Genomic DNA, 20,346 nt, shown 5'->3' on the forward strand with positions numbered 1-20,346 from the left:
CTACTGGGTGATGAGGGTGTTGTTTCCATTAAAGAGTGAAATAGATACTGTGAAGCAACAATGTCTGGTGCCCAGTACCTCATCCAATTTGAGTGTGCCTTCTGTTACTCAGTGGCCTCAAACTGTCACCATAGTGAGCTGGGAGTGTGTAAGTAGTTGCTTGGTCTGGTAGCCTAGCATGTGTAACGTTGGGGATGTTTAAACAAAGGTAGATCTGCTGTGCTGCTGACCCATCTCAATAAGCCTATGAATACTTTTCCTCACTTAGGGCCTCATATCTCCAGCTTTGGGACATCAGCCATTAGAAGATCATAGCAAAGAAAAATGTGGTCCATGGCTAAGACAGATGCCGGAGATGGCCTTGAGCTGCCGGACGATCCAGGGCTCTCTAAAAGATACGAGGAAACCAAGACAGTATGAGCAGTATGTACCAGCCCCTGGACCCCACGGTTCTGTGGCCCCTTCTCTCATAGTCCCTGAAGTTCAGCTGGTCTCCTGGGTCCCAGAATCAGCCTGCTCTGTAGAACAGTGGGGCCTCAGGTCAGGCTGTGTCTAGCCATTTCAATTTTGCTGTTGGCTGGAATTTCATCTGTCAAGAAGGTTTTGCAGTCAGCCATTTGATAGCGGAAGAGTGAGCCCATGAAGCTGGATTTCCTGCCTATCTAGAAAGAGGAGCACGCCCGGAGATCTGACATGCTCTGTGCAAATTAGGGCTTAGTTTTTGCTATTCCTGGTCAGTCTCCGCTAAACCTAATGTATTTCAATGTTTGAGGACTAAAACACACACAAACTCAAAGATTTTTTTTTTAATTTTTTATCATGAACTTAAGTAACTTCATCAAGAGAATCTCATCAATGTTAAGCTATTTACTTCCTTCCAAAGTAATTTCCTTTCTGTCAATGCACAGACATGCATTTTTACTTAGTTATAATTAGTGTGAACATGCTCGTTTTTGTTTAAGAAAGGTTTTCTTTACCTTGGCATTCAGATTTGTTTTCATAGGCGAAGAAAACACTGAGAACTAGAAGGAACCTTCGCTGGAGAATTGGGAGGATTATATGGGGTCATGTTATCCCAGAGTTGAAGAAACCTTAAAGGACCCTGAATCTCACCCCATAGCTCTGAGGACTCCCCTTTAGACTAACAGACTCATTGGAGCAGCCTTCCCACACAAAGGTCTCTCCAGCTCTTACTGGACGGCACCAAGAGTGGACTCTCCCTTCTAAAGGAAGAATGAAATCCCATTTTCCATCACCCCCCCTCCCCCGGGGCTAGGGTCTATGTGTCTGTCCCTGGGCTTGTACCCTCCTTACCTGCTAAGTTATGCAAACAGTTTCCCATGCAGGAAGAAAGCGGAGACCATGCTGCTCTGTAACACTCTTCCAACCATTCTCCTCAAGCGTGTGTTGCTTTTCTCCCCCCTCCTAACATGTAACCACACACCAATAGTTTCCAATCTATCAAAGCTTAAATGTCCCAGTCTTCTCTCCTAAGTCAAGGACGCGGCGAAGTTAAGTTTAATTAAAAGCAGCAACTATTTGTACAGCTGTCTCGGGGTTCATGGCTCGTAAAAGGATTTAGCTTCAAACCTCCCTGCCCCTGTCCTCTGGGACTTTCACACAAAGCCATTTAGGCCCCTCATCTGGGCAGTTACCAGACCCGCGCTTCCCCAGTCACTTCAGGAGCGGCCCCCCCACCCCCCATGCTGTGCCCTGATGCTACTTTAGGGGTCAGATCCTCTGGGCTCACGTGGCATGGGGCAAGGCATCCCATACCCGAGTCCCCTTGTTTGGTTTGGGGGAACACAAGGCCTTGACGAAGTTCCTGAAAATTCTCAGGGTTGGGAAAGGGGGTGGGGGGGCATGATCAGGCACAGTCTTCCTTTCGTGAGCTTTCTCTGGCTCTTCGCACTTTTGATCCGGGCGGGTCTTTCACCGGCCACCTCCAGCACCCGCGGCACGAATGGTCACTGACAGGCCTCTTTCAAAGGAGATGGGGGCGGGCCATCCCTGCAGGTAGATGCATCCGCTCAAAGCAGCACGCTTTCCCCCCTCCTCCCCCCCCCCCCCCCCCCCGGCAAAGTCCTGGAGTCGATGTAAAACCAGCGCTCAGCATTTGGCTGATTTTCGAGCGCACAGAGGCAGCGCTTCGGGCAGCCTTGGGTCTGCACACGCCCTTTCGGACGGAGCGAATTCAGCGGACAGCCCGGGTCACCCACTGCGGGCCAGGGGCGGGGGCGGGGGCGGGGGCGGGGCCGGCCCCGGCCCCGCCCCACCCGGGAGAGGCCAGGGGGCCGCGAGGCCGCGGGTTAGGAAATGTGACCCTGGCGACCCCAAACGCCCCCGCCCCTCTCGCTCACTGCTGCACCTGCCCGCGGAGCGCGCCCAGCCGACGACAGGGAAGCCGGCTTAGCCCCGCGCCCTTAGTGGCCTCCATCAGCCACCAAATGGTGGCTCTGCAGATTCTGCAGCTGCTGCAGCAGGAGTGGGGCTGAGGGGACGGTCCGAGCGACCCCGGGAGCCCGCGCGATCCAGACCACGTGTCCGCCGCCCCAGCGCGTCGCATAGGCAGGCCCTCGGCCGGCCGGGCCTGTCCTGGGGCGCCAGGATGGTGGGGGCAGGAATGGGGGGGTCTGGGGCGCGGGTCAGCTCCCCAGAAGCGGAAGCGGTGCGAGGCGCCGAGGGGGGCGCGGAGCTGCACCCTGGCCCAGATGGGCATGCGCAGCGCGCTGGCGCACGTGGTGGCCTAGACCTCGGAGCTGGTCAGCGTGGAGCAGACGCTGCTGGGCCCCCTCCTGCAGGAGAGGTCCTTCCCCAACCATCTGAAGGCGAGTCTGGCCTCCCGCACCCGCGTGGGGCGCAGGATCCCCGGGCAGGGCGGGGCCGCCCCCTGCGAGGCCGCGCTGGCCACAGACCTTCCGCCGGGGCGAGAGAGAACGCGGGAGGCGACACCCCCGGGGACTTGAGTCCAGGAACTCGGGCCCACCTGGAGCCCACCTGACTGCGGAGCCGAGACGCAGGGAAGCCTTGCCAAAACCTGCCTCTGGAACTCCTTTCTGTCTCTCGCATAAATCAGCTTCCTGCTCTAGCTGAAGGCCCTTTCCACATGTGCAGCGGTCTGTGGATGGAGGACCGCTCCCCCTGCCCCCCCTTCTAAATTAATAGCCCGTCTCCAGAGCCTTGCATACACGTATGAGGTCCCCTCTGTCTTTTGCATGACAAAATCACCTAGATTTATTTAAAGTTCCTTCACACTTAAGACTCACGATTATTTTTGCATAAATCCAACTCCCCGCAGAGTTCAGAGGCCTTACAGAGTCAACCTAAATTCTCATAAAGTGGGGTGAGAGCGGGGTGGGTTTCGGGTGTTGAAGCGTGAATACTAATGCTAAACTCCTGCTAAGTCACGCAGCTCATATCTGTAGGGCACGTTTCCTCTTACGGTACCAAACTGTTAAGTCAGTGGAGCCGGGGAACACAGCGGCCGCCTCTCAGGCCGAGTGGGGCTGTGGAAACCTGGGGGGGCTTGGGATCCAGTCTCCGCTTTGTCACTAACTAACCTCAATTGGTTGAAGGTCACGGATCTTGAGATCTTCTGGCTTTCCAGTTTTGCTTCATTGCTGCCTCCCAGGTGGCTAGCGGAAGGAAATGAGGGAGGGATGTTGAAGAAAGCCTAGAGCCGTCCTCAAGAGTTGCTTTTCTTGCTCTACAAGCCAGGGTTTGGGGCAAAAATGGGAAGTGCTGCTCCACTCATGTTAGAAAGTTAAAAAAGCAGCTGCATTTCCCTAATGCTCTCTCGTGTGAAATGCACCTTGTATTTGGCACCCCAAAGAAATAAAAACTCCTGCCAGTTAAACTATGATGCGCCGTTTCTAAGATGTATCGCCACTTCCGAGATTTTTGAAACTTCGTGAAAAGAGGTGCATCTTAGAACTGACGGAATAGGAAGCGCTGTGTGATGTCAGGAACCTATCTGGGGCACAGGTAGGTTGGCAAGAGGAGAGACCGAGTGATGAGTTCCACCTTAGGTGATCTCGGAAGGCTTCTCAGAGGAAGTGATCTTTAAGAAACAAAATGAATGCTTGCCTCGCAGACATGAAAGGGAAAAAACATTTCAGGGGAGCTGTGTGATCCAAGGCCCGGAAGCAAGGAAAGGGCCTGGGCCTTTGGGGGAACTGAAATGAGCTCGCTATGGCAGAAGGTATAAAAGGATGCTGGAGACTAAGGGGTCTGATGCTGGGGTCAGGTGGCCAAAGGCCTGTGTGTCACGCAGAGGACGTTGAATCGTCTTGCAGGCAAAGGCAACTGTTGAAATGACTGAGGCGAGGACCTGACCCTGGATAAAGCACAGCCGGGGAGGTCGCAGTTTGGGGGTCAGGTCAGAGACCGTGGTCCAAGGGCCCGACCCAGCTCAGACGCACTGAGCTCTCTGCTCTGGCCTACAAATCACACCTCCAGAACTTTACCCAGCTGTCACTTCTACTTGGTGACCCTCTTAACGCTTTCGACTTGACTTTTGTCCTCAACACGTTCCACTGTCCTCGAGCTTTCTTTATCCAAACCTCAACCCCCTCACTGCTTTTCCAAGAAAATGGAGGCCGACAGACACAAATAGCTTCCTCTCCACCTGAAAAATCTCATTTCCACTCATCCTCCTTCTCGTCGCTAATAAAGAAATGCTGTTTGGTCCCCTGACCCCCAACCAACGTAGCCTTCCTCTCAGCTGCTAGGGCAAATCCTTCATCTGCCCTGGACCTCGTTCTATCAATTCCCTTCCCATCCATATAGTCTCTGCTGCCTGCACTCTGCCGGTTCCTCAGTCCATAAACTTGCTCAAGCTTCCCTTACCTCCCCGCACCTTGAGTCCCAGTCCTTTATTCACCTTCCGAGAAAACAAGTAGACATCTGCATGTGTTGCTTCCACTTTCTAGAAGTGTCCAGAGTGCTCATTAGGAACAGAGCTGTCAACTTTCTTACTCCCGGAGTCTGCTGCTCACCTGCAAGGGTGAGTTCTTAGAGCTCCTGAGAAGAGCCAGTACTTTCAGAAGGGAGAGAAACAGGCAGAGGTTTCTCTGGATGATTTGCCTCCTGGCTAACTAACATCTTGGGATTTTTCTTGGTTTTCTATTTGGAGGGAAGGTAGTATCTCCATTTGGTTGTGGAGTAATGATTATAAAGAACTCAGACTTAAGGCCACAGTAGTTTGTCTTTCCAGGGGGCTGGTTATGCAGAGTTGGCTTCATTATCACTGGTGTTAACTCGAAAAAGTCGGGAGAATTGTCTTTCTATATATTTTTTGTGACGTAAGTTTTAGGTGCACAGCTTTATCATTTGACATCTGTATATACTACAAAGTGATCACCACCATAAGTCTTGTTACAACCATCACCACACGGTTGACCACCTTCACCCATTTCACCCACCCCTCCACCCCTTTCCCCTCTGGGAACCACTAGTCTGTTCTCTGTATCTCTGATTTTTGTCTTTGCCTTATTTTGTTTGTCCTTTTGTTTTGTTTTTCAGATTTCACATCTGAGTGAAATCATACAATATTTGTCTTTCTCTGTTTGACTTATGTCACTTAGCATAGTACCCTTGAATCCATCCATGCTGTCGCAAATGGCAAGATTTTATTATTTTTTATGGCTATGTGTGTGTGTGTGTGTGTGTATGTGTGGAGCCACCTCTTTATCCATTTATGTATCAATGGCCATTTAGGTTGTTTTCATATCGTGGCTATTAAAAATAATGCTGCAGTGAACACAGGGGTGCGTGTATCTTTTCACATTCGTGTTTTCATATATTTTGGATAAGTACCCAGAAGTGGAAGAGCTGACTCCTAGGGCAGTTCTGTTCTTTATTTTTTGAGGGATCCTCATAGCGTTTTCCAAAGTGGCTGCACCAATTTACATTCCCACTAACAGTGCACAAAGGTTCCCTTTTCCCCACGCTCTCACCAACACTTGCTATTTCTTGTCTTTTTGATACTAGCCATTGTAACAGGTGTTAGGAGATACTGTGGTTTTGATGTGCATTTCTCTAATAATTAATGATGTTGAGCATCTTTTCTTGTGCCTGCTGGCCACCTGTATGCTTTCTTGGAGAAATGTCTATTCACGTGCTCTGCACGTTTTTTAGCCAGTAGTTTACTTTTGTGTTGTTGAGTTGTATGAGTTCTTTATATATATTTAGATATTAACCGCTTCTCAGATGTTTGGTTTACAAATATCTTCTCCTATTCAATAGGTTGCTCGTTTATTCTGGTGATGGCTTCCTTTGTGGAGGAGAATCTCATTAGTTTGATGTAGTCACATTTATTTTTGCTTTTGTTTCGATTGCTGTTGGAGTCAGATCCACAAAGATGTGTCCCTAAGACTGATGTCAAGGGAGCTTACTGCCTATGTTTTGTACCCCCCGTCTCATTCTTTTGCCTGTGGCTCTCCAAGGTTCTCATTACCATTTATGGAAGAGACTGTCCTGTCTTCATTGTTATTGGCTCCTTTGTCATAGATTAATTGCCCATATATGTATGGATTTATTTCTAGCTCTCAGTTCTGTTCCATTGATCTGTGTGTCTGTTTTTGCACCAGTATTGTGGTATAGCTTTGTAGTATACCTTGAAATCAGGGAGCATGATCCTTACAGCTTTGTTCTTTTTTAATTGTGCTTTGGCTATTTGGGGTCTTTTATAACTCCACACAAATTTTAGAATTATTTGGTCTAGTTCTTTGAAGTATGCCATGAATTTTGATAGGGACTGCACTGAGCCTGTAGGTTGCTTTGGTTCGTATGGCTATTTTAACGGTACTAATTCCTTCAATCCCTAAATACGGAATATATTTCCATTTATGTGTGTCTTCGCCAATTCCTTTCATGTTTTCTATATTTTCAAATTAAGGACACGCAGATTGATTTTCTACACAGAATGATTTCAGGAGGACTTGTACTAATGGAAATAACACTTGTGTGTCACTTGCAAGTGTGTGGAAATGTCTCCAACATCAGGTCTCTTTCACAGTGTTACTTGCCACAGAGAGGAGGACTCACTTGGCCTGAAGCCCACAGCCCAGGTGATAGGCAGCAGGGACCCAAAGCAGAGACAGTGCAGCACAGCTCGGTGATCTGGTCTTCCAGAATATTTTAAACCTACTATGCCACTGCCTGCTGTAGGCCCTTGGACAGAGTATCCTTCTTGTGCCTCAATCCCCTTGCCTGTAAAGTGGGGGTAGAGGGATCTAACCTTACTGGGTTATTAAGATAATGCACATGAAGTCTTAGCTAGTGGCTGCCCATATAAAGTCCCAATACCTTTGAGCTATTATTATTATTATTAATAAGTTGATGCCTCATGTTCTTGTCAACTGTTATTATTGTGTTGCATTCTTGATATTGATGGATCTGACCCATGGACTCTATTTAATTTTCTGAGTTTACAGAAGCAGAGTCAGGATGACCCAAGGAGACTTTTAAGAGGCCTCCACTCTCCAGAGGTCAGCTTTAGCCCATGTCTCTTATGACTAGCATAGAGACGTTATCACTGAATGACTTCCTGATCAAACCACTGAGGATTAATTAAGGAAGTGAAATTTTTAGGCTCAGAGGCAGAGAAACTCTCATCACAATACTAATGGATATTTTTTGATAGTATTTTAGTCTTTTCTTAAAGAATCCAACACAATATTCTTTTTGAATATTTAGAGATTATCAAACACACGCCAAACATACATGAAGTGAGATTCTTTATAGTGGATAAAAAATGCTTCACGGTACTGAGTCTTGTTAAATTTGTTGGAGAGCCTAGAGTTAATCAGCTTGACAAACATCTGTTACAAGAGGAAATGAGGTTCAGAGGAATTTAGGATTTTGCTAAAGATCTCATAGCTGGTAAGTCATGGCCCATGATCCAAACATGGTTTTAGCTGACTTTTTCTACCAAATCAATTAGAGAGGGGCTATGAATATCATGCTGAAATCAAGTACATGAGTGTGTACAGTTGACGGGGTACGGTCGTATGTGCCATGCACTGCACACTGCTTGGACTACAACAGTCACATTGTAGACTGGGTATCTTAGTCAGCGTGGGCTGCTGTAACAAAATGCCATAGACTGGGGGGCTTAAACCACGGGCATTTATTTCCTCATTGTCCTGAAGGCTGGAAAGTTGAAGATCGAGGTGCAAGCAAATTTGGGTTTTGTTAAGGGCTTTCTTCCTGGCTTGTAGACTGCCTGCTATGTCATGAATGGCTTTTCCTCTGTACATGCAGAAAGAGAGAAAGAGATCGATCTTGGATGTCTCTTCCTCTTCTTACAAGGACCTCAATCCTATCAGATTAGGACTTCACCCTTACGAGCTTATATAACCTTTATTACCTCCCTAGATGTCCTTTTTCCAGTACAGTCACGCTAGAGGTTACGTTTCAACATATGAGTTTTTTTGTGGGGGGACACAATTTAGCTCATTATATTGGGTCATTTGTGTGTCTCTTTATGTGATGGCCACTTTACATAGTGACAAAAAGCACCAGACAAATGTAGGAAATCATTATCAAACTGGTAATAACTATCAAGGATGCTTTAGGCACACTCACCACTCAAAGGGAACATAGAAACACGCAGTCTAGGATTTTAAGAGCTGCTGAAAATGACCAACTTACATAGACACCATTAACCAAGCCAATTATGAAGTCACTCTGATTGAGTTTGTCTGTCTTCCTTTGAGGAGTTAAAACCATTTACAGTTTCCAAGAGTTCTGCTCTGGAGCAAGTTTCATGGAAACTATGGCTGATGCCAACTTTCGGAGGCAAGAGAACATTCCTGCTGTTACAGATTAAACTTGCCTTTGGAGGGGCACCTGCATGACTCAGTCGGCTAAGTGTCAGACTCTTGATTTCTGCTCAGGTCATGATCTCACTGTTCATGAATTCGAGACCCACATCGGGCTCTGCACTGACACTGTGAAGCCTGCTTGGGACTCTCAATCTCTCTCTCTCTCTCAAAATAAATAAAGCTTAAAAAAAAAACCTGCCTGTGGGTTCACTCATTTCAATGAGCTAATTCCACTAGCAGTCATTCCTTCGTGTTCAGTAGTCTTTGCTGGTTTTCTCATTCTACATACCGAGTGCGGTGGTCATAAAACCATTGGCTTTGGCTTCATGGTCCCTGCTAATGTTCTTTGCAAACTGCAAGTGTGAATGTTGGGTCACTCAGAGGAAGACATTGGTGATGACTGCTTTTTTCCTCATTAACATGAGTTGTGAAGCCAATTTCTGCAAATGTGGGAACTGTGCCTTTAAAAATTACGAAGATACTATTGAAGAAATAAATGCTCAGGGTTATAGGGTTAGTAGCATAGCCACAGAATTGCCCTTCACTGGGGATAAAATCATGTTTTCCTGTGACAGAAAGGCCCAGTGACTGCTCTTCAAGTAGCTTAACTCTAGCTTTGTTATTGCTCATAATGTGAATGATAAGAAAATCAGGGCACTTATGCTTCCAAAATGAAACTTTGGGGAAAGATAGGGCAGGAAGGCCCTAAAACAAAACTACTTATATATAACATCTTGCTGGAAATGCTGCCGTGCTTTATTTTACAGTTTTGGGGTTTGCCTTGTGAACGTACCTGAATCAAGTGCTTGTATCCATCGCAAAGTGCTTTTAACTGGACTTTTCTAACGAAAACGGTACCACACCCAAAGCAAATGCATAAGGAACCTTAGTTACTTTTGAGTGTTGAAACTGGGTACCCCACACGTAAAAATGTTTAATTTCCTGTGGACGATAGACTTTTTATGGTGACTGGCAGATACTTTGGTTCTTCACTGAGTGTTTTATTAACACAGTTGCATATCTATTTGAGATTGACCTGGGGTCCAGGCAACTGGAGGCTGCTCTGGGCCCTGTGAACTTGTAGTTCGAAGCCAGATGTTGATGAACCAAGGGGCAGTTTGTAGTATACTGTTTCTGATAGCGTGGTTTTCACAGCACGCCTCTAAATAAAGAAATGGCGTTCCCATTTTACGTACACATCCAGTGCAGAAGGTTGTGATGGGTCTGGGGGAGGGGGTTTGTGTTCCTTTAGTGGAGAGCGGCCTGCTGGCCAAGCTGAAGTTCATTAAGGTCAGGCTTCATCCCAGAAAGCTGAGAAAAAGCTCTTTCTTCAATCCTCTTTGTAGAGGGCATTAGGTTCATGGGGAGCAAGAAAGGAAAATGTGAAAAGAAACAAGGTTGAGGAGGCCCTTGTAAGAGAATATAGCTTAAAATGTTGCTGTTTCCAAAAGAATGGACTTATTTTAAAGCCGGAGGTTAAGCCTATATGAACTGGTTTTTAGTTTTTGTAGATCTAGAAGTGATTTTGAAGGTGATGAGGTAGGGAAAAAGCCAAACATCTTCCTCATGGATTGCTTAAAAGTTATCTGAATTGTAGAGCCTATAAAGTCTATTGTGTTTTTGCCTTTACTATCCGTTGGTGTTGGTTTCAGAAAACAAGCCTTGAAACTGCTGTGCCAGATTCTTTTTGCCTTCAAGCCTTCAGTTTCGTTGGGAGTGTTTATTTTCAGTAAGAAGCTAAAAAAAGGCTTAGCTTTTCTTCCCTTTTGGATTTTGCAGGTGCATTTACGGTTGCTCCAGGGTTCCAGATGTGCGCATTCCTAATAAATACAATGCAGAAGGCAGCAAAGGGCAAGTGGGCAGTTTTTGTAAGAGACCTCCCTTTCTCCCAGGTAGGAGAGGGCCGAGCGGCGGAAGAGTGAGCTCCAGCTAGGAGGTGTCTGATTAGCTACGGGTTGGCTTTGCATGGGGTGTAGAAGGTTCCACACCTTGACCGTCTTCCAGACAGCCAAACCCTCTCAATTATGTTGCAGGGAGGAGGGATGGGCCAATGGACTAATTTTCAATTTGTATGTGACCAATGCCAGTTTGAGGTTCGTAACACCCAGCCTTAAGAAAAATAGAGTGACTGTGGCCAAAGAAGAAACATTCAGTTGCAGACATTGTTGTTCCATCCCGAAGCTAGGGCGGTGCCTCTCCTGCGTGCTTTCATGGTATCCCTGCTCACCCCTCTGTGGCGTCTATGGTGGGAGGGGGGGGAATCCAGGCCCCCACCCCCTTCTGCTGCCTGCCCTGGAGAGTGAGCTCTGCTTTGCGAATCACTGCTGTACCAGCCCGGTTTCTGATCTGGGGGCGGGTCTTTGATGAACATCTGTGTTTGGGAAGAGAGGATAACTCAAGCCCTGCCACTCATTTGCTGCGCGAGGTGGGTACATTGCCTGATCTCTCTAAACCCCTGTCATTCACGGACTGTTGTGAGGACTGAGTGAGACAGGGTGTGTCAGGAGCCTGGCTTTGGATCCTGCATCTAGTGGGTTAGGCCAGACCAGCGTTCTTAAAACTCTGGCTCGCCCTGTTAGCCCCACGCTTGGAAGAGTCCAGGGACCTTACTGTGGCGCTCAAGGCTCACACACTAATTTCTGTCCTGGTTCGGAGCACAAAGATCTTTCAGACTGGCCCCTTCCCAGTCCCAGCCCCTCCTTGACTTCAGGCCATAGCTCATGTTACTCATTCTGATTGCGGGGGCCGTCTTTTCCCTGGGGGGGCCGATACTGCTTTCCCTAGAATCACCTGTCTCGTAATATCGGTACACTCTTCCCACCACTTCTCTGATGCCTCCTTTCTTCTGCAAGGGCTGGCAGGACAGAACTCTGATGCTCTTGACCACTTAAAAAAAAGATTATTGTGGTAAAAAAAAAAAGGGCATAACATAAAGTTTACTATTTTAAGCGTATGGTTCAGCAGTATAGAGAGCGTTCACATTGTTGTGCAACTAATCTCCATAATTTTTTCATCTTGAACATCCGAAACCCTGTACACGTTAAACAACAAATCCCCAGGGGCACCTGGGTGGCTCAGGGGGTTGAGCCTCCGACTTCACATCAGGTCACGATCCCACAGTCGGTGGGTTCGAGCTCCATGTCTGCTCTGTGCTGACAGCTCAGAGCCTGGAGCCTGCTTCAGGTTCTGTGTCTCCCTCCCTCTCTCTGCCCCTCCCCCGTTCGCTCTCTCTCTCCTCTCTCTCCCAAAAATACATTAAAAAAATAAAGGCTTATGGGGCGCCTGGGTGGCTCAGTCGGTTAAGCGTCCGACTTCTGCTCAGGTCATGATCTCACGGTCGGTGAGTTCGAGCCCCGTGTCGGGCTCTGTGCTGACAGCTCAGAGCCTGGAGCCTGTTTCGGATTCTGTGTCTCCCTCTGTCTCTGACCCTCCCCTGTTCATGCTCTGTCTCTCTCTGTCTCAAAAATAAATAAACGTTAAAAAAAAATAAAAAAAAAATAAAGGCTTCTACTATGAAAAAAAATAAATAAATAAACATTTTTAAAAAATGGAAAAAAAAAAAACCCCAACAAATCCCCATTTCTCCTCCCCCCCGGCTCTGACATCCACCATTCTTTCTGTTTCTGTGACTTTGACTCTTAAGTACCACACATAAGTGGAATCGTACGGTATTTATCGTCTTGTGTCTGGTTTATTTCAGTTAGCATAATGTCCTCCAGGTTCATTCACGTCATAGCACCTTTTAAAGGCTAAATAGTATTTCCTCCTATGTATATACCACAGTTTGTTTATCCATCGATTTGTCAACGGGGACTTGGGCTGCTTCCCCCTCTTCTTGGCTGTGGTGGAGAGTGCCACTGTGGATGTGGATGTGCAGGTATCTCTTTGAGACCCTGACTTCGTCTTTTGGCTGTACTTGTATGTTCCAGAAGTGGAATTGCTGAATCGTACGGTGATTCTTTGTTTCATTTTTGGGGGGAGCCTCCATACTGTTTTCCAGAGTGGCTCGGTGACTTTCCCTTCCCACCCAGAGGTGCCAGCTTCTCCACATCCTCACCAACACTTGTTGTGTTCAGGTTTTTCTGACGGTGGTCATCCTAATGGATATGAGGTGAGCTCGACCACTCTTTTTGAGCCTTAATCTTATCCTGTGTGACATCTCTACTGAACAGTTTAAATAGTTTCATCTCACCAATTAGATTCTCAACTCCTATGGGACATATTTTTCTTTGCTTTGCTGTCCTTCCTTCCCCTTCTGTCCTTCTTGCTGATATCACCATCTAGCGGAGTACCCTATGCACAAGCTTAGGTTGATGGAGTGCCTTATAAATGCAGAGTTTGTGGGACCGTAAGCTTATTTGACCTTCACGGTCTCTCCACGTGGTCGCTGTTTCCATTTTACAGATTAGAATACTGACTATTCCATAGATGAAATGTCTTGTCCGCAGATGGCCGATTAGAGGGGCAGAACCAGGGCTCTGGTGGCAAACCCAGTGCTCATGAAGGAGTCAACCCCACATTCCAGGTGTCTTTGTAGATACCTGGAGGGCTGTCCCATCCTAACTAACACCTATGAAGTCCCTTTTGCCGCATAGGGTAACATGCTCACAGGTTTTGAAGATTAGGACATAGACATCTTCGGGAGGCCACTCTTCTGTCTACTATAGGGCAGATTTTGGCTAGGAATTAAGAAAAAATGTTCTGAAGACTAGAGCCAGGGGTTGCCTCCAGTGTGGCAAGCGGTGGGACACCAGGTATGCCATAGAAAGGATTCACACATCGGAACGAGCTTCGTATGAACCCTCTGCAGTGCTTGGATTATGAGTCTATAAATGTTTGTCTTCTGTAGGATTGGGTTTCCGTGTTTTTACCATAGCCCCCATCCCATTTCCCTAGACATTTGGATATATGCTCTATGTGTCTCAATCCTCCTATTAGGTTAGAAGCTCCTTAGAAAGAAGTCACTCATGTCTTAATGCTTTTTACCCAGTGAGGGCAAGCATGTAGTGGAGATTTTACACGTTTGAAATAAACGTAATTATTAACTTAAATTAACTGAGCCAAACAGGCTGAGGCCATTACCCCAGTAGATTAGTTGAGTCCGTATAAAATGTAGATGCTGGCTATCAGTTTGGACCACTGTAGCAATCAATACATTTCATATCCAGAGTCTGAAATTACACAAGGCTTTGGAAGCTCCAAAACCTGCTTTTAGATTGCTCATAGTGCTAATGCTGACAATGTGCTCAAAACCCTACGTAGGATATTACATCATTTCTGGAAGCATCTGGGACTTGTCAAATAAAGGCTGCCGGGAGGATGTGCTCTGTCATTGAACGGAAAGCACCATACAGGAAATCATCACGAATATTGATGATGTGATTTTCTACTGAAAGCCCATGAGCCATTCAATATTCCGTTGCCTCTATGCTGTGAATTTTTGGCCCCCGCCTGTGCAACAGAATCAGTAGAGGTTTAGTTGGAGGCCATGATTATTGGATCCACAGTTGGCCTTCAGACCCTTCAGAAGGGAAGAGAAGCAACCACCTGCTCTATTTTTCCATCCCCTGGCTTAAGAGTCCCATGGAAAGCCTATGCCTATTAATTTGTTTTCTTTGACTGTGAATATATTTGAGAAAGGATTAAAAAGAAATACTGTACTAAAAGAGTAAAATAAAGAGACTTTGCAGAGCTTGCCAGGGATTTGAAGTTTACCCAGGGCCTCAGGGACCAGTACAGCCCAGCAGTGGAATTTTATTATATGTATACTTTCCTCGAACGATGCCTTCTTTGATTCTTTACAGTAAACGTGAAATTGACTTCAGATTTTAGGCCCACAAACATATTTTTGAAGGCATTTTAATCTTATTTGGGTGATGAATGCCTTTGCAGACTGGCTAATAGGCGCACGTCAGCACACATTTCGGTGGTTCCTTCAATTTTGAATTTCCCTTTGCATGTTGTCTTTGATCCTTCCACTTTGTACTTAGAGTTGTATTACTTCTATAAAGCAAGCGGACAATTTCCCTTGATGTGGATCTAGGGGAAGTAGTCCAGAGGCATTTTTTTCCCCCTCTACTTTCCCATTCCCAAGCAATATGCTCCAGGAATATAGGTTGCTCCCTAAAGTAGGGGACAGATTATCTAAGTAGCCCCTTGATACCTTCTGAGCAGAAAGGAGCAACACACAAAGGCAGGGACGCGAGAATGCTTTAAAGAGGAATTCAAAACAAGAAGCATGGGTATCTGTGAATAGTTGAGTAAGGGAACTGTGGTGTCTTGTGTTTATCTTTATCCCAGCACCTAAGTCACCTGGGTCCTGCTGCCATGGTTTGCCATGGTTTGCTGAATCGAATAGATGAATGTTTGTTTTGTTTCCCAGAAGATGTTCTGTAATAAACACTTTGCCAGAAGCCCAAGTCCTTCTAACCCAAGTGACAGCATTTTTTGTTAGGGAGACGAATACCTTCTCTTTCTGTACAGAATAAGGAAGAAAACTCTAGTTCCAAACTCTAATTTCAGCTTTCAGTTCTCTCTTTCATTTTCTTTGGGATTATCTGTTTTTTTTTTTCCTTTTCCTAAATTATTGAGTTGAATTCTTAGCTCATGACTTTCCAGTGATTATTCTTTACTTATCTATAGCGGTAAGTGTATGTATTTCTCAATGTAGCTGGATCCCACAAATTCGTGATCTACTGTTTCCATAATTGTTCAGTATAAAGCATTTTAAAATTTCAGTTATTCTTTCACTGATCTATGAATTATTTAGAAGTCGACTTTTAAGTCATATATGTACTGGGAAGATTATGTTACTGATTTCTCGTTTATTTGCATTGTGATTTGTATGATATAGACTTCTAGATGTTCATTGAGAATTTGCTTTCAGCCTATTATAATATAATCAGCTTTCATAATTTTTCTGTATGTCTTTGAGAATAAGTGTATCTGCTTATCTTTATTGGACCAAGCTTGTGATTAGTGTTTCCATCTTGTGATTAGTGTTTCCATCTTTTCTCTCAAGGTTGATTGATTGTTTTGTTGTTTGACTTATTAGTTTCTGAGGAAGCTGGGTAAAAATCAGCTTTTATGTTTGTGGATTGAATGTAAATTGACATTATCATATTAGGCACACACAGGTACAAAACTGTTGTAACATCTTGGGGTATAATTTCTTTTATTAATTGTTGTTTATTTTATCCCCAATAATGAATTTTCTGGCTTTGTTTCGGCTTCTGTTTGCTTTGTATATATTTTAGCATCCATTTGTTTTAAGTTTTTAGGTGTTTTTAGTTTTAAATGTGTTTCTTATAAAGAACATACTGATAGATTTTTTTAAAAAAATCCAATCTGGTGAACACTATATTTCAAAAGGTGGCTTATTTGATGTTTTCTTTTCACCTCGATTTATATTTCTTCATTTTTACTGACGAATGATAGGATCAATTAAGTGTTAATATACCTCTTAAGTCTGCTGAGTTTTAACTTTACGTATTATTTCTGTGCTTTAATGATAGCACTGACATTTCCCACATGCATACTTAACAAGTCTGATGTTTATCAATTTTGCCACCTTTCTCTGAATATGTACAAAGCCTCAGAATGCCACTCCATCCTACATGCTACTCCTATTCAGCGTCTTAGAAGCATCTTGCTTTTGTAAGCCCCAAGTTCATTGTTAGCTAATTGTCTAATCAGTTCTTTAGATTCGTGTCATATTTTTAAGTTCCTTTGTCCACTGTTGCTTCTTATATCTCATTCTTTCCTTTTGAATTAAATTTCCTCTTTCTGAATTAGAGCTCTAGAAAAATATGACAGTGGGGTAACTCTTGTTGTGCTATTAAATGAAGGTATATTTATTTTGCCCTGATGTTTAAATAATAGCTTATTTGGACTAAAAAAACCACTCTATGTTGACAATTATTTGAAAAATTATTTCATTCCTTTCTGTCTTCAGTGGTTGTAGCTCAGTAGTTGGCTGTCTGACTTGTCATCTCCTGAAGCCAGCAGCCATTTTCTCTCTGGTTGCCTTTAAGAGTAGTTTTGCCTTGGGGCCCCTGGGTGGTTCAGTCCGTTGGGCATCCAACTCCTGCTCAGGTCATGATCTCATGGTACCTGGGTTCGAGCCCCGCATCAGGCTCTGTGCTGACAGAGTCAGTCAAACCACATAGGCTGAAAATGGAGGGGAGAGGTTCTCTGAGAGAAAAAATGAGGTCCTGTGATGAGAAGAGATGGGAATGGAAGCTAGGTACACAAAACATAACAAATGTCCCATAACCTATCTAATTGTATGTGTTTGCTGTTTATCTCAGGATAGTGTTGAGTTTAGACACATCTGCAGTCATTTGGCTCTACAAATTCAAGGACAACAGTTTGACAGAGATCTGGATACTGCCCACCGGTGTTTGAAGACGATAGTCATGAAGCTGATTCAGTCACTTGCTAATCTTCCTTCAGATGCCCACGTGGTAGCCTGTGCTTCTTTGAGACAGATCTTACAGAATCTCCCAGACATATGGATGCTCAAGACACCAGAATTAGAACCACAGCCAGTACTGCTAAGAGGACTGGGTACCTGACATTGCTAACTGAATCAGCAGACAGTGGGTGCTTTTATTCCCAGGAAGGAGAGAGGTGATGACATATATAGCAGTCTGACCAGTGGCATCTGCACCCTTCAGAATCACAGCATGTTGGTGACAGGTTTTTAAAGCAGTAGTTCACATTTTTAAGCATGTTGATATATTTGCTTACTGTTTGATTGAAATGTATTCCACTTGGTAGAGCTGATTGTATCATATATGTTTATGTTTACTAATCCACAGAAGGATTAGTTTTGATCAAATGATACATTAATCTATACTTATATTAATGTAGGCCTATGAGGTTTAATATGGTTATTTATATATGGTTATGTGGTTAAAGCTTCATGGTTCTTAAAATTATCTTGAATAAATAGGATATTTGATAATTGATATGTTCTACTTACTGAGCACTTCATTTCGTGTTATGAAAATGATCTTTAGATGCTGTAGGACCACATGTGTCAATAATTATGAGTTCCAATCCTGGCATTAATAACTTACTGTTGGACAGGAAAAGAGTTGCTTCTAAGCCTTGTGCTTTCATGTACTGATTTGTAAATTTATAATGATAATGAGCTATGAAGTACCAAGGATATATGATATGTAAATACAAAGTACAGTATTATTAAAATCTCATGTGGAAACATGTAGCTCTTCTTACTGTTTCTAAATATTCCAATTGAAGTAGGAAATTCTTGTGAAAAAAAAGGAGGGAGTGCATATACTGGCAGGTTTCCCTAAATACTTAGAGCTGGGAAAAGAGAGGCTAACTTTTTTTGCAACAATGATCTGAACATGCTAGGAAAAACTAAATTTCCTATTGCTTAATGATTGTATCGTTTAATGACTGTATTGAGAACCAAAGTAAATTAAAATGATGCCTTACCCTTAAAATTTTAATAGAAATGGCATTGGATTTAGAAAAAAAAAAAAGAGTACAATGCATATTGTAAATAGTGCACCTTGTTTTCTTTCTTTTTTTTTAAATATATGAAATTTATTGACAAATTGGTTTCCATACAACACCCAGTGCTCATCCCAAAAGGTGCCCTCCTCAATACCCATCACCCACCCTCCCCTCCCTCCCACCCCCCATCAACCCTCAGTTTGTTCTCAGTTTTTAAGAGTCTCTTATGCTTTGGCTCTCTCCCACTCTAACCTCTTTTTTTTTTTTCCTTCCCCTCCCCCATGGGTTCCTGTTAAGTTTCTCAGGATCCACATAAGAGTGAAACCATATGGTATCTGTCTTTCTCTGTATGGCTTATTTCACTTAGCATCACACTCTCCAGTTCCATCCACGTTGCTACAAAAGGCCATATTTCATTTTTTCTCATTGCCACGTAGTATTCCATTGTGTATATAAACCACAATTTCTTTATCCATTCATCAGTTGATGGACATTTAGGCTCTTTCCATAATTTGGCTATTGTTGACAGTGCTGCTATGAACATTGGGGTACAAGTGCCCCTATGCATCAGTACTCCTGTATCCCTTGGATAAATTCCTAGCAGTGCTATTGCTGGGTCATAGGGTAGGTCTATTTTTAATTTTCTGAGGAACCTCCACACTGCTTTCCAGAGCGGCTGCACCAATTTGCATTCCCACCAACAGTGCAAGAGGGTTCCCATTTCTCCACATCCTCTCCAGCATCTATAGTCTCCTGATTTGTTCATTTTGGCCACTCTGACTGGCGTGAGGTGATACCTGAGTGTGGTTTTGATTTGTATTTCCCTGATAAGGAGCGACGCTGAACATCTTTTCATGTGCCTGTTGGCCATCTGGATGTCTTCTTTAGAGAAGTGTCTATTCATGTTTTCTGCCCATTTCTTCACTGGGTTATTTGTTTTTCGGGTGTGGAGTTTGGTGAGCTCTTTATAGATTTTAGATACTAGCCCTTTGTCCGATATGTCATTTGCAAATATCTTTTCCCATTCCGTTGGTTGCCTTTTAGTTTTGTTGGTTGTTTCCTTGGCTGTGCAGAAGCTTTTTATCTTCATAAGGTCCCAGTAATTCACTTTTGCTTTTAATTCCCTTGCCTTTGGGGATGTGTCGAGTAAGAGATTGCTACGGCTGAGGTCAGAGAGGTCTTTTCCTGCTTTCTCCTCTAAGGTTTTGATGGTTTCCTGTCTCACATTTAGGTCCTTTATCCATTTTGAGTTTATTTTTGTAAATGGTGTGAGAAAGTGGTCTAGTTTCAACCTTCTGCATGTTGCTGTCCAGTTCTCCCAGCACCATTTGTTAAAGAGACTGTCTTTTTTCCATTGGATGTTCTTTCCTGCTTTGTCAAAGATGAGTTGGCCATACATTTGTGGGTCTAGTTCTGGGGTTTCTATTCTATTCCATTGGTCTGTGTGTCTGTTTTTGTGCCAATACCATGCTGTCTTGATGATTACAGCTTTGTAGTAGAGGCTGAAGTCTGGGATTGTGATGCCTCCTGCTTTGGTCTTCTTCTTCAAAATTCCTTTGGCTATTCGGGGCCTTTTGTGGTTCCATATGAATTTTAGGATTGCTTGTTCTAGTTTCGAGAAGAATGCTGGTGCAATTTTGATTGGGATTGCATTGAATGTGTAGATAGCTTTGGGTAGTATTGACATTTTGACAATATTTATTTTTCCAATCCATGAGCAGGGAATGTCTTTCCATTTCTTTAAATCTTCTTCAATTACCTTCATAAGTTTTCTATAGTTTTCAGCATACAGATCTTTTACATCTTTGGCTAGATTTATTCCTAGGTATTTTATGCTTCTTGGTGCAATTGTGAATGGGATCAGTTTCTTTATTTGTCTTTCTGTTGCTTCGTTGTTAGTGTATAAGAATGCAACTGATTTCTGTACATTGATTTTGTATCCTGCAACTTTGCTGAATTCATGTATCAGTTCTAGCAGACTTTTGGTGGAGTCTATCGGATTTTCCATGTATAATATCATGTCATCTGC

At 44.2% G+C, this 20,346-nt stretch overlaps 1 protein-coding gene across 1 annotated transcript; it reads left to right on the top strand.

The window, feature by feature from the left end:
* Positions 1–355: 355 nt before the first annotated feature.
* On the top strand, positions 356–17,404 carry DLEU7 (deleted in lymphocytic leukemia 7). The gene is given in 5 exon segments (XM_053722181.1): positions 356–540; positions 2,381–2,574; positions 2,577–2,694; positions 2,696–2,828; positions 17,138–17,404. Coding segments are annotated over 5 exon segments (897 nt in total).
* Positions 17,405–20,346: the final 2,942 nt, after the last annotated feature.

This window comes from Lynx rufus, unplaced genomic scaffold, assembly GCF_022079265.1.
Source record: "Lynx rufus isolate CCGP_SWC_20201006 ecotype Redwood Valley unplaced genomic scaffold, mLynRuf1.p SCAF_1, whole genome shotgun sequence".
NCBI classification, from domain to species: Eukaryota; Metazoa; Chordata; class Mammalia; order Carnivora; family Felidae; genus Lynx; species Lynx rufus.